Source organism: Neofelis nebulosa, chromosome 5 (genome assembly GCF_028018385.1).
Source record: "Neofelis nebulosa isolate mNeoNeb1 chromosome 5, mNeoNeb1.pri, whole genome shotgun sequence".
Lineage (NCBI taxonomy): Eukaryota > Metazoa > Chordata > Mammalia > Carnivora > Felidae > Neofelis > Neofelis nebulosa.
This window is the reverse complement of record NC_080786.1, coordinates 49,512,498-49,527,187: the sequence shown is the minus strand read 5'-3', so window position 1 is coordinate 49,527,187 and position 14,690 is coordinate 49,512,498. Positions and strand designations below refer to the sequence as shown.

General features: G+C 36.7%; 1 protein-coding gene across 5 annotated transcripts in view; it reads right to left on the bottom strand.

The window, feature by feature from the left end:
• Positions 1–1,780: 1,780 nt before the first annotated feature.
• MME (membrane metalloendopeptidase) overlaps positions 1,781–14,690 on the bottom strand; it is a 99,090-nt gene continuing 86,180 nt past the window's right edge. For all 5 annotated transcript variants that reach the window (XM_058730279.1, XM_058730281.1, XM_058730282.1 and 2 more), the window contains exons 20-23: positions 13,802–13,867; positions 10,797–10,892; positions 10,387–10,463; positions 1,781–2,999 (exon numbers count right to left, since the gene is read on the bottom strand). In XM_058730279.1, the coding sequence (XP_058586262.1) occupies positions 2,900–2,999; positions 10,387–10,463; positions 10,797–10,892; positions 13,802–13,867 (339 nt within the window). In that variant the 3' untranslated portion in view covers positions 1,781–2,899. The remainder of the gene's footprint in view (positions 3,000–10,386; positions 10,464–10,796; positions 10,893–13,801; positions 13,868–14,690) is intronic.

Genomic DNA, 14,690 nt, shown 5'->3' with positions numbered 1-14,690 from the left:
ATTATTTTACCCAGTGGTTCTTAACTGGGGGGATAAATTACAAGCAAAGAAGTACTGGATACATCCTCCTTCTCTTGTTGAGAACTACTGGTAGAATCTAATTTTCTTTTATTTCAGGGGGGAAAAGCAAAGACCCAAGAGAATGGATCAAATGTCCAAAGTCACCTTGTCATTTATGGAAGAATAGGACTAGAAGACTCTTCTCCCAGGATAGCATCCTTTCCACCTTAGAGCTAGAATCCACATGGACACTGAAGCATGAAGGCAGACTCCTTACCAAGGGTGGCTGCTGAGTAATTCTTTGTCCTCATCCCTGAGTTACATTGCCTCCCGACCCTTAATGTCTCAGCTTCTAAACTCTTTCCTTGACCAGGATTCATCCATGGTGAAATTGGATTTACGTTTGAGCTTACCTGATGGAACAACTCCAAGTGATTGGGATTGGTTGACAGAGATCCATACAACTCAACAACAGTGCCATGCAAGATTAAGAACATCCTCATGTGTGAGGGAGGGGAAAGTTTTGGCCTTCTCACTTTGGTGTATCCCTTAGTCCCAGGAAATCTGGTATTTCTAGACACAGGACATCCAGACACTAGAGAGTTGTTCCCCCCTGCCCCATCCGCCCATAAAATTTCACTCAAGTCCTTCCATAGGGATGGGAGTCTGACATTTTAAAGAGTGGGGAATCTAGTGTCTTTTTATAATTTGTACTAGTTGCTTTTTGGCTAAGATAGATACTAAGTGATTCAAAGATAGTTGTTCTCTTCAGAACTGGAACCTCCTATTGCTCCAATTACCAATATTACTTAAAAGTGTTTTCAGTTTAGTTTAAAGAAAGATACCCATAAGTATACTTTTAATTGACCATGATAACAGTGGTAGTGATACAAGAAGAAAAGATAAGGATATCCATGGCTAGTATAAAACTGTATTTTCAATATTTATAATAACTTTAGGAAATATTTGTGGAAATGAGCCCATTAAAATCTCAAGTTAAAAAAGATGGCACCATTTGTAACAACCCCAAACTGGAAACTTCTCAAGTGCCTATCAACAATGGAATGGGTGAACTGTAGTATAATCACACAATAGAATATTATTGAGCAATGAGAATGAAAGATCCACAGTCAAATGCAACAATATGGATGAATCTCAAATGTAATGCTGAGTGAAAGAAGCCAGATGCAAAAGAACACATACTAATTAATTAAAACTAATGTATGATATTAAAAGTCAGGACAGTAGCTGTCCTTGGAGGAGCAAAGTGGTGGTTGGAAGAAGGGGCTTCTAAGGCACTAGTAATGTTCTGTTTCTTAAAGGTGCTGGTTACAGGGCTGTCTATGGTAGGAGAAAGTTCACTGAGCTGGGTACACTTACGTTTTATGAAACTGTTGTGTGTTATATTTCAATAACTTTTTTTTTCTTTAAAAAAAGGCCAATGGGCATCTTTCAAGAAGCAAGAAAACCAACACTCATATTTTGAACAGAAATTCCCTCATTTTCGTTTTGTTAGGAAAAATAAGGATGTTGGAAGTGTGCCTCTTTTGTAAAATATTAATCAAGTAATGAAATGAACCAAACTAGCCAAAAGGACAGGGAAAGAGAACATGAAAGCCTCAAGAGATGAGTTCCTATCAGGGACGCAACAGTCCCCTCCCAGAACTCTTATGTGAGTTAGGATTTTAGAAGCAGGTCTGTCTGAGGTGGGGAAGCCTCTCATTTATATTCAGAAATGCACTTTCCAAAGCTAGACAGCTAGCACAATAGGCTTAGTGAGTAATGGGCTCACAATTTCAATTTATTATCAAAATATTTCCATCAGACAACAAACCCGAAAAGATAAAGAGATGCAGAGCTATATAGATGCCCTTTTATCGGAGCCACCTCAGGGACAGATTTTATTCTGAAAATCCTGATTGTAAACCACAGGTCTTATGTATCTTTAGACAACTGTCCAATGGCCATTTTTTCACCTAGTTTGTGCTTAAAGTTTTTTTATCAATATGATTTATAAGTGTAAAAATCTCAAATCTTCATCTGTACATCACTTTACAGATCTTGGTTTGGAACTATCTGTCTGAAACTTCGATATTCAGTGATTACCTATAATAATAATTACTTAGTCATAAATGTAATAATTAAATATAAAAATTATTATTTATACATTACTACAAATCTCTTAAAAAGATCAAGTTTTGAGAGGGAGAGAGAACAAGAAATTGCTTAGAAAATTGCAGGGAGCCTTGAGAATTTCAATATCAGTGAAAGCAGGTATAATGAAAAATAGTTTCAGACATTCATTTTCGCCCTAAGAGTAGCTTAAAATACAATGATTTCAGGATGAATAACTGATGATTGGCAAAACTGGTTTAAAATCACATTAAGTCCCACGGCCCCAACATGTATAAGAATTCTTTGGAAGATTTTTGCAGGAACATAAATGTTACAAATAAAAATAAAAATAAGTAATTAGGCAATGTGTGTTTTAACTCTCATGCCACTGCTGTGCTTTTGGAGCCAACTGTATTCTCCAATCTCTTCTTTCTCCCTTTGATTAGAAATCCCAGTCTACATCAAGTGGTTAACACTGTTTTCAAGAGGTGACATCAAACTGGCAGATCGTATGAGAAACAGAAATGAATGGTAATATCTTTAGACATAAAGCGTTATTTACACAGTGAGAAGTGATTGATTTGACAGACACCAGACCCCACCCCTCCTCTCCATACCTTTTCCAGAATAACCTAACTTCATTTCTAAATGATGCTCTCTCATCTCTGTTAACTACCCCCATGTAATTACAGTGACTTCGGTGGCCCATTTTCTCTTGGACAGAGTTTCCCATTTTCATGGTGTTGGCAAGGCTAACCAAAGGCTACGTCGCTTTTTCTGAAGATCACCAAACTCGGCATTTCTTTTCTGGATTCATGTATGAGTTCTTGCGGCAATGATAGGCCTCTGAAAACTCAGGGGAGTTCTGCAAAGTCCCAATAATTCTGTGAAACAAAACAAAGTCATCATCAGCATTTGATACTTATGTCCATACCCTATAGGAGAAGCTCTACAGAATTTCTATAGGTGTAGGCCTATTGAGGGAATTTGAAATTTACAGTTTAAGAGAATAATAATTATCATAAAAAAGAAACAGGTAGAATAAATTTGTTATTTGTTAATAGAATTTTTAAGTGAGCAGGTAACAAAGCACAGGAATTAAGAGCACAGATTTGAAGACGGCATGGCTTGAATCCTGGTTATAAGTTGAATCTATCTCGCTTCTCTGTGCTTCACTTTCCTTTTCTATAAATGCATATAATAATAGTACATGCATCTTAAGGTTGTCAGTAAAGTAAGTAAGATATACATGTTGTAAAATAAATGAATAATACATATTTGGAATAGCAGTTATTATAATAAGAGTTTGGTCAAAAATAAAATCATGAGTGTTCATTATCTTTTGGAAGGGCTCACACAATAACAAGTATAACAGACTAAATAGATATTTGTTGATTTAATAAGGAAGAGAATTATTTTCTTTCTTTCCAAAAGAACTCTATAGATATCAGAAACTGGATTCAGCCTGAGTAACTGGAAAAGGCTGGCAGAAAGTCAATTTCTTCTTATCTCTGACCCCAATGGGCAAAAACAACACTGTCCAACCCACTTTCGGCACCAAGCAACATTTGAGGAGACAGATAGGTCAGTACAGTGATGCAGAGGTGATGTTTTCACGTCAACCCCAAACCAGCTCCTCCCCTTCTCTTCCCACTGGGACCACCCCACCACACCCACCTTGGATTGGGAGGAAGGGCAGGGAGGCAAACAGACTAGGGTGATGGGAAGACCTCAAGCAAGTGACAGGAGAGTATGTTCTAATTACTGAGATTTCCTTACGTGGCAGATGTGCTAAGTGTAAATCTTTGCACTCTTATCTCCTCTAACCCATTCTCTAAATCAAATCCCCTAATTCCCTTATTTAAAATCTTCCAGGGGCTTGAATGAAAGTCAACTTCCTTTCTGTGGCTTCCAGTGTTTTGAGGGCTCCAGCCGACCTTCCCGGCTTCCTCATAGTACATTCGTTCTTCATCCCATTTTTCTCAAACTACACCGACCAACTTTCCATTCATCAAACCAGCCAATTTCTTTCCCTCTTCAGAGCTTTTTGCTCCCACTGACCATAGTCCCTGGAAAGTTTACTCCCCAGTGACTACATGACTCACTCCTTCTCAGCCTTCATGCCTCCACTTAAACACCCCTCCTCAGAGGCTTTCTTCAAATAATGTCCAGATTAGTTCCTTCCACCTGCAGTAGCCCTCTCGATTCACAGTGATTTGTTCTTCTTCTTTACTTCCTGACATAACCCTACACTGTAATGTGAGGGCAAAATACTGTGTATCTCTTGCTCCCTGCTGCCCTCCCCCCAAGCCTAGCACAGTGCTTTGTATATTGTAGGACTCAGGACATACATACCGAATAAATGAGTCTGTTGGCTGGTCACGGTGATTACATGTATACGAGGAATAGGGCATTATAAAGAAAATGTCCTGCTTGGCATTTTTGTTGTTTATTTGCTACAACCAACTAGAGAGAAAGCAAGCATTTGCTTTCCTTATTCCCATTCCAGGAAAGATAACTGAATTTCTGAAAATCTGACTCCCTAATGTGTCAACTATTACCACATCAACTATCTCTCATCCCCAACATCACAACTCCTCTATCCCTTCAGGGAGAATGTAAATCTTTTTGGTTATGTGTGTATTTTTAGTACTCCTAGAAAAGTCCTAAAGATTAATAGGAATCTTCCTGGTATTTGGGGGAGGGCGGGTGGTGATTGAAATGGGGTGGGGGCCAGAGCTGGGGCATTTACATCTATTAGTCCATTTGATATGGAAAATACTGGCTTCCCAGTGCTGAGGAGGGGCCCAGTAATGTGCCCTCTCCTTTGTGTGAATGGCACAGACATGCCTCTCACTATGAGCAGGGTCCTGAGAGAACCTCTGATAGGATGGGGTGTAATGGGCCCTTGCCCATGACTACCTGAAGGAAATGGAGCCACCTGACTTCAGAGGGAGCCCTTGAACTGCAGGGATATCAGCAGTGACCACAGCAGGCTGGAGATGGAGGCTAATTCCCTAATTTCTAGGTCTTCGGGTTCCTGAACAATCTTAAAAAGGAGTACACTGAAAACTACTGAAATTAAACTTCTTACTTCCTTGCTTAGGGTGGGAGCTTGCGATTGAGTTAATTTGCTATTATAGTAATAATAATAATAATAATAGTAATAAATGTGTCACTTCTTACATCTAAAAGTTTAAGAACAAATTCACTTGATACTTGGTCAAAAGTGATTATATGCAGGAATAAAAAGATTTTATTTTATTTTTAGTAATCTCTATTCCCAATGTGGGACTCGAACTCATGACCCCATGATCAAGAGTCACATGTTCTACCGACTGAGCCAGCCAGGCGCTCCAAAGAATAAAAGGATTTTAGACATCAGGAATTTGTATTGGTCTTTAGTCTTTTAAGTTTCTGGGCTCATGGACTCTGAGACAGAAAGATGCTTTGATTCATTTAATTCAATCCCGTTTCCACTTTAGGAAGCCCTATATGCTGGCTGAATGACAGTCATCATGGTGGCCCGATTGTTCCTCAAACTGGGGAGGAAGCTCCCTGATGGGCAAGGAAATCATCTGAGAGTCACTGAATGGAAGAGGTGCTCTTTTTTGTTTTCATTTTAGTAAACTTTTTTAATAAAAGGATTGTGTCTTAGATATAATCATATGGGGACAAGTACTTCAGTAAAATGTCCAAACCCATGACTTAATTCTACATTTGTCATAAAAATATTAAGGAAATTAAACACACACACACACACACACACACACACACACACACACACACACCTCAAAAAAGGGAAGTCTTCACAAAGCACCAATGGGAGTTAGCAATGTGGCAACACTCAACCTCAGGCACACTTAGCTCTTCATTTCAATTCCAGCTCTTCTCTTTCCATCCAAAGGCTTCGCTTAGACAATTTGATTCTGAATAATTAGGTCAACAACGTACCAGGCCTTCACTTACCTTCCTAGCACTCTAATTAATGTCTTATTGTTTACATTAAATCTTTGGATGGAGGACATAAATAATCTATTTCAAAAAGTGGATACATTATTAATCAAACGAATCCTTTCTCTTAAGAGTGGGGTCATATTTCATTAATATTACATAAAATACTTACCTGAATTTCATGCCACATGAAAACTGTGTGGCATATGTGTTTATAATAATAAAGATAAATGGCTTTTATTAATTATTTCTTAAAGTGATTTACTTGAAAGTTTTATTTTATTATATAAAATATTTTATTGTACTATTGTTGTTTATTGCCTTGGCAAATAATCACTTCTTTTAAAAACATTTAAGGTACAGAGAGTTGAACATCAGGTGACCAAGAAGACTACCTCTGCCTGCACTTAACTGGATTTTTGAATTACTGAATGAGCTTTTTGCAATTAATTGGTCTTCTGACAACCCTTTGTTCCTTCTTTTAAATGAATGACTTGGTTACCAGGTTAACTAGCTTCATTCATAAGTAAACTACCCAATCTTTATCATTAACTGTTGTTGATGATTTTGTTAAAGTAAGGTCACCTTGATCAGCTTATGCTCCACTATGGATTGACAAAGAAATAAATGCCAGAATAGATTCCCAGATCCAGTCTGAAGATTAACAAGTGCTAACAGGAATTCTACAAGGTTCACCAAAATCCAAACTAACACTTACAAAATATCAAAACCAATGCTAATATTTAAGGTAAATGGAGGAAACATTAGTATTTCAAAGACGATTTAGCATATGCATACTATATCATAGAATAATAGGGAATAAAATCACCATATTACTTGGAAATGTCTACATAAAACACTAGAAAGACTCTCTTACAAAAAGTGCTAGAAATTAATCTGTGGGGAAAATTTCTTGCTTTATTAGTAGTGTTAGTTCTATAAAGTGCCCTTATATTCTGACTGGAAGACAATTATCCACCAATTTAAGCATCTATTTTAAAATTTTTTCTTAAGTGTTTGTTTTTCAGAGAGAGAGAGAGAGAGACAGAGCATGAGAAGGAGAGTGGCAGGAGGAGAGGGAGACACAGAATCTGAAGCAGGTTCAAGGCTCTGAGCTGTCAGCACAGAGCCCGATGCAGGGCTCAAACTCACAGACTGCAAGATCATGACCTGAGCCAAAGTCGGATGCTTAACTGACTGAGCCACAAAGGGGACCCTAGCAACTTAAGCATCTAAATTAGCACTTTTGCTATTTAAGTAGCATATACATTGGTATCACTTTGTCCCTTTGGACTTCCTTTAAAAAAAGTATCAGACCCTTTTATATTGTTTAGAAGTATTACATCTGAATAACTTTAGAAACACATGTGTAGTTTATATAGTAAATATTAGCATAACAACCATTCTGAGTGACTGCAGATGGCTAAGAAAAACTGAATTTCCAAAGAAGTCATTTAAATTTTGAGTTCAATTTCTAGAACCTCATGGGGAAATGTTTTTGTTTTAAATACTAAAGTTTTTAGAAGTTTATGTAAAGTACATAAGACTTTGGTTAGGAAGAATAAGACAATTACAGCTCAGACCTAACAAATTGTTTTATAGATTCAGCTTTATATCAAGTATATTTTGTCTTTTGTTGTTAATACTGTGAATATTTAAGCGTAAGCTTACAAAATCTCCCTCTATTTCAGAAATGTTTCTACACAGCCCACTATGCACAATTTTTCACTAGCAATTCAATTTCTATTAGTTTTTAAGGCTCTTTAAAAAATATGTTTTACTTTGTAGAGCCAGGAAGCAGCTTGTTTCCAAAACTAAATGTAACCTCAACCTTTTGCCAAGGAAATCCCTTTACCTCCAGAGAAAATAATAGTTTCCTTGACAAAGGGTTGGCATTCCATTTACCCTTTTAAAAAAAACAACACATACTTTTCTTGCTATAAATGAAAAATAGTCAAGGAGGCATCTTTTGCACCAGGATAGAGAAAATGAAAGTTACAAATAATTTTACATATTTTATAATAAAATAGTAAGTACTTTTATAGAGAGAAAATTTTACATATTTATAATAAAATCCTTTCAGTTTAAAATTGAAGGTAGAACAGTTACATATTTACCTACATATCATTTAACCGGTGATCAGTTACTGACATTCTGAACTATACAGACATAAGAAATGAGCAACAAAGAGCCCTTGACTTTAGTTAATAAAAACTGTTTCAAATTACTCATGGAAATTCTTATTCTGTTTATACCTTTCGTGTCTAAAAATAATTCTAGTACTAATTTTCACACACATATATGTAACAGACACTTCTTTATTAACATTAATCTTCAATGGCTCTTATGAGAACTTAATCCTCATTTTATACATTAAGAAATTGATTAAGTAACAGCTTGCAAATGGCAGAATCATGGGTGGAACTCAAGTGTTTCTTACTTCAAAGCTTGCATTTTTTTTTTTTTTTTACCATACAAGTATAAAGATATGCTTTCTGACCTAATCAGAATAAAGGAATGAGATGGCAAAAGGCAGGCAATGTAGTAACAGAAAAGAGAACTAGGAAAGAAACAAACAGAAAAACCCTAATAAAAAGCCAAAATTAAAAGTCAAAAAAAGCACTACTGTATCCCCATCAGTGGCTCCGTATTGTAGGAATAAGTTGCTCCCCACACTAGCTTTTGAGGATTTCAGGAGACTAATAAGCACTAAAATGCCAACTAGTAGTCATAACAATAGTCTGTGTCATTTAAAAACAAAGGCTAGGTTTTGTTGAGGATACTGTGTTAATAAGGCAACAGGGTAGAAAATACTTTAAACAGAGAAATTTTCATCCAGTGGTTAAGATGAAAACATTAACACTCAAGGGACAAATTGTAGCTATCAAAAGCTTTCAATTTGCAAGCCTCATTCTCTGAGGATGCCAGGTGTATCACGTACTACAATAATATTACTTAAATTCACTTAGGTTTCTACGGACATATGCTTTAGTTCATAGGGATATGGAGGGAAGAACTTTGACCAATTAGATTGTTATCATGGTTAATGTGAGCGTATGAATTGCATTCGTTGCCTTCAGAATTAGATTCCTGTACCTTCACTTCTGAAGGCTTCAGTAAGGAAAAAGCAAATTCTAGAAACGAAACAGTTACTTGGGTAAACCATAATAGGAATTGACCTAGTGACTTTTGCTGCTCATTACCTAAAAAAGAAGTTAATTTGAATATTCTACCAAGACTGAATTTACCTTGGATTATAAACATATTGGGCATACAATAAACAGTTGCTGAATGAATGAATTTTGAAAGAACTGTTAAGGCAAATACTAAATGATGGTGATTACAATGATGATACTAGAACAAGCTGAGTAAATTCTTTAATTTGTAAATGTGCTATTTTATTGTTTCATAACTGAATGTAGTTTTTCCCCAGGAGTGAATGATCCGGGCAGTATACTTATGGCTATTTTAGGAAGGGCTTTTAAAACTCAGCCCCTTAATTCTTTTTCTCAAACTTTTTCTAATCACTCTACAAAATTTTTAATTTGTTTTTCAGAGTTCCTGCTTGAGAAGTGTTGTTTATCATTTAGCAGCGATGAAGTGGTATAGTATGTTGGAAGGGGGAGCATTAATAATTTAGTGCTAAACTAGATACACAGGGATCCAGGATTTAACACTGAAACACTGGTTCGAGTGATTCTCTTTCACTGTTGTGATTTCTCTGAGATTTTCTGGTCTCGGAAGGACTTTAGATTTCTTCTAACTCAACCCTCCCCTCTACAGCGCATTTTTCTCCAGCATCCTTAATGAGCTGTTCTCTGACTTCCACTTCAAGGTATCCTCTCCTGGAGCTCTGGGGCTAACTTTATGTTGGACAGCCACTGATTACATCTAATTAAGCCTCTAATTCTAATCAACCTCTAATTAAAGAACATTTCTCTTTATGTTGAATGCAAATCTTTCTTTGGAATGGCTACTCATTGGTGTTACGCTTAAACTTTTCATAGCCTCTTAAAAATGTCTATGCTAGCTTTAAATAGAGCTACTATTCTCAGGCAGCATCTTTGTTGGAATCCATCAAGCACTGAGCATTGGTCACGTATATTCTGAGGATAACAGCAGTCAAGGCTATGCTCATGTAAACATGACATTTATCCTGTTTTGTTCTGGTGATCGTTTGTTCCATGACCCTCAGAAGAAAAAAACAACAACTGTATTTCAAAATTTTATAGTCACAGTTAGAAAAAAAAAAATTTCCAAATTTAGAAGTAATGGAGTCAATATTGGAGCACCTGACTGCTGTTCAAACCCACGTACCTGAAATTCCCTGGGCTGTGAACATCTGTTTTAATGGAGTTGACAGCATACTCTGGCCTGTAGGTCCCACACCACACCTAGGGATAGGGATAGAAAAAGGAAAGTAGTGTGCTTAGGTTCAGTCAAAGATTATTTGTTTGAGCAGGCCAACTTCCTATTGCAAAAATTAAATTGGAATTCTGCATTCCCCAACCATTTACTCTTCAAATAATTGTTCAGTGATAGGCAACCAGAAACATAATTACCATTAATATGATATGATAGTCTGTTATAAACAATGAAAGTCAGTCAAGTCAAATGCTCTGCCATAACTGATTAAAACAAGAAAACTCAGCATGCAATATCTAACTTACTATGAAATTATAACTCAAAATGATTTTCATATCTATCAATCAAAAAAGATACACTACCTGGGCAAAGTTCAAGAAGAATAGTTGTTTGTGATTTAGGTCAAGTCCAGGAAGTAGTTTTTCTTCACCATTCTTTTTAACATAATTTTGATAGGCCTAGGCAGTTAATGAAATAGAAACATGATGTTTATAATTTTGAAATTTATGTATAAATCTATGCAAAAGACCATGTAACCAAGTAACCAATTAACCTTTTATATCAGGATCGCCATAATAATATATTTACATATAGAAACTTAACAACTATTTCATGGATTAGAAAGAAAACCAGAATTTATTTACAAATGGTCTGAAAATATCAATGATCAATAAATGTCAGTTGAATGAATGGATGACTTAAATAAATGATGAAAAACTTATCTAAATATTGTTCTATAGAGAGATGGATAAGTCCAGTTGTTGGAAGAATGGATTGCCAAGGGAGTTTGTGATGGTTATATTTAGCACAGTTATTACTCTTAGCAAAAAGACTTTCATCAGACTTCGTTTGAATGATTCAGGCCCAAAGTCAAGGCATTCCTTAAGATCTCTTAAAAATTAGTATCCTGTGATTCTAAGCATAAAGATGAGCAGTTATTATGGCCCCCTGGAAGACAAGGGAAAATAGACTGAAACTCAGTTACATTAGGAAGAAGGAATTTAGGTTACTTGAATGTCAGAAAGTGTTCTTAATCCGTAAGGCTTTATGAACACTATTAAAAAATGTAGTTTTTCTCTACTAAATATACTTAAGAGATTTACAACAAACTTTCTGAGATGTGTTACTTCCAATTTAATACAAAGGAAAGTGATGACTCAGATAAGCAGAAGATATATTTGATTTCTTCCTCCTTGCCATTGATATAGATTTACTGAGTATCTCCTTTGAAAAGATGCTAGGAGCATGGGGAAGACTTGATCCTGCTCCCTCCTAGGAAGCTCACAATATAGCAAGGGGACAAGGTATTAGATGCTATGATTTCACATATAATAAAATATTTGCACACTTGTAATTTGCTTCATTATAATAATTCTGTAGTTGTTTTAGGTGAGGATCTTCATGGAAGTACCATCAACCCAGATTTTGACTAGAGTTTTACAGGAATGATTTTTAATCTGTCTGAATATTAGAATAACTGTCGGGGTTTGGGAGTATTAAGAGTGCCAATTCCATCCACTTCCAGGCAAAATGAAGTGACAAGAACTGGATTTACCTTCCTGCTGAAACAACCAAATGATGGACAAAATATATGGAACAATGGTGCACATTACACTGGACATCAGGCAAAAAGGAGAGTGACCTCTCTGAGATGGTAAACATATAGGATAAGCCCTATAATTGCCCCAGTGTATTGCCTTAAGCATTTGCAGTTTACAACGTAGAGAAGAGAAACTCAATCAGAGCTTAAGGGACTGCTTGAGTTGAGAAGGAGCTGAGAGTTCAAGGACACCAAGGACAGAGTCCTGAAGAGGAGAAAGCCACACAGAAGAGGATCTCTAGAGATCAAGTATTCAGCTGAGTATGTGAGTATGCATATGAGCAAACTACCAGAAACTAGGGAAGGAACCACGAAAAAGGATTAGAGATAAAAATGCCTAGTATTCACACAGGACAAAAATGGAAGACCTTGAGTTTCACACAGTAGGGTCTTGCCTCAGCAGTGGAGAATAATTGTCCCTGGACTGAACACTACCCTAGTCCCACCAAACAAGTTGTAAAAGCAAGATCCAAAAGGATCAAACCATTTCTAAGGAATTTAACTGTGTCCAAGTATAAAGCTCAAAAATATTTGTGTGAAAACAAAATACCTAGTATCCTAAGAGGTAAAATGCACATTGACTGGCATCCAGTCAAAATATTACCAAGCATTCAAAGAAGCAGCAATGTACCACCCCCCACCCACCCCAGATTCCATTGGGATTCATTCTTTTGGAAGCTTTGCAGGCAGCTTAATCTCTCAAGTCTCACACTTTGATCATCCATGGTCACTGCCAAGTCACAGGTTCTACCAGTCATCTTTCCCTCACTGCTTACCCTTTCCTGGCCCAACCACTAAGGCCCTCCTACTCCCCTTTAACCCATACATTTATATAGTGGGAAAATAACCCTACATCTTCATCCATTGCATAGGACATTCCATCTGTGTTGGTTTTAGAGAAGCCTGGCTCTGTCCTGAGGCACCTTGACCCTTGTACCTCTCAAGTAGGCACTGCTCATTGTCTCACATGTGAGCTACCTCAGGGTTAGAAGAGGCATTTAAAACTACCTTCTCTCTTTCTCCTTGTTGATTCCAAGACCAGTATCCCTCTACTCTTTTGTGAAAATCCCTACTTTTTCTTGTGCACATGGCATCGACTACATCATCCTTCAACCCATCAAATAATGACATCTTTTATGGAAGGTTTGCAGTTACATCTCCAGCGCTGAGAATAGTAAGGTCCTCAACAAGTATTTGTTGAATGCAAGAATGAATGGAAGGCTAAACGAGATTCTCAGGGATGCTCCATGGATATACCCCTCTGGATATAATAGTTTGGATGACTACAAGGCCACATGCCACAAGGCCATATCACTTCAGTCCCTCACTGTATCATTGTAACTGGACTGTGGTTGATGCTGATTATGGTTCCTAACTGCTTCACCTGCTGTGAAACTGGGGGTCCCATTTAGTACACTGATCAATGACTGAAATAATCCTTTTTATGAGATACTTTTTCTAAAAAAATATTTCAGAGATTATTTCTTAGAAAAATGTTGCTTCCTCTATGGAACGTGCATGTCTCCTCATTTCTGCTCATATAACATTCCATGTTTCTTCTCCTCAGCTTCTCAGGAGCTTAGACTGGTGTTCAGCTCAATCATAACTGTACTGCCCAATCCCCCTTTTCCCCAGGTATTTTCTACTTTCTATTCATTGCTTACTCCCTACATTATATGCACCTTTTGCTAAAGGCTTTACATCAGTGATTAAATATGATAAATATATATGCCAAACATTAAAATGGGAAACAATATTATTACTCACTCTGTATGCTTGGCCAATGCCTCCATTATCAGCAATATTTTCTCCCAGTGTATTAATTCCATTGAGCTGTTAAAAAACAAAAGATGCTTAAAGATTCTTACCTGTATTTGGATTGTTAAGAAGGCATCAATAATGCACTTAAGATGGACTATATCTATTCCTCAAAAAATTGAAAATAGAAATACCATATGATTCAATAATTTCACTATTGGGTATTTACCCAGGGAAAACAAAAACACTAACTTGAAAAGATATATTTATTTACTGTAGCATGACCACAGCCAGGGCACAGAAACAACCTAAGTGTCTACGGATAGGCAAACAGGTAAGGAAGAAGAGACACACACACACACGCCCACACACACACAGGAATATTACACAGCCATAAAAAAGTATGAGATCATGCCATTTGAGGCAACATGGATGGACCTAGAAGGTATTATGTTGTCGGGCTGAGAAAGACAAATATCATATGACTCCACGCATAAATGGAATCTAAAAAGGATGAATTAAAAAACCAGAACTATAAATACAGAGAACAAACTGATAGTTGCCAGAGGGAAAGGGGAGAGGGGGATGGACCAAACGGGTGAAGACCAGAGGGATATTCAGGCTTCCAGTTATAGAATGAGGAAGGCACAGGAATAAAAGGCAGAGCATAAGGAATACAGTCAGTGATACTGTAATAACAATGTCAAGAGACAGATGGTAGCTACACTCGTGGTGAAAGCACAGTGTATAAAATTGTCAAGTCACGAAGTTATATACCTGAAACTAATGTAACATTACATGTTATCTATATTCAAAAAAATAAAACATCATCGTCGTCAACAACAACAACAACAATAAAAAAGACTGAATATATCTAAAACTTTTCAAGAGAGTGCTG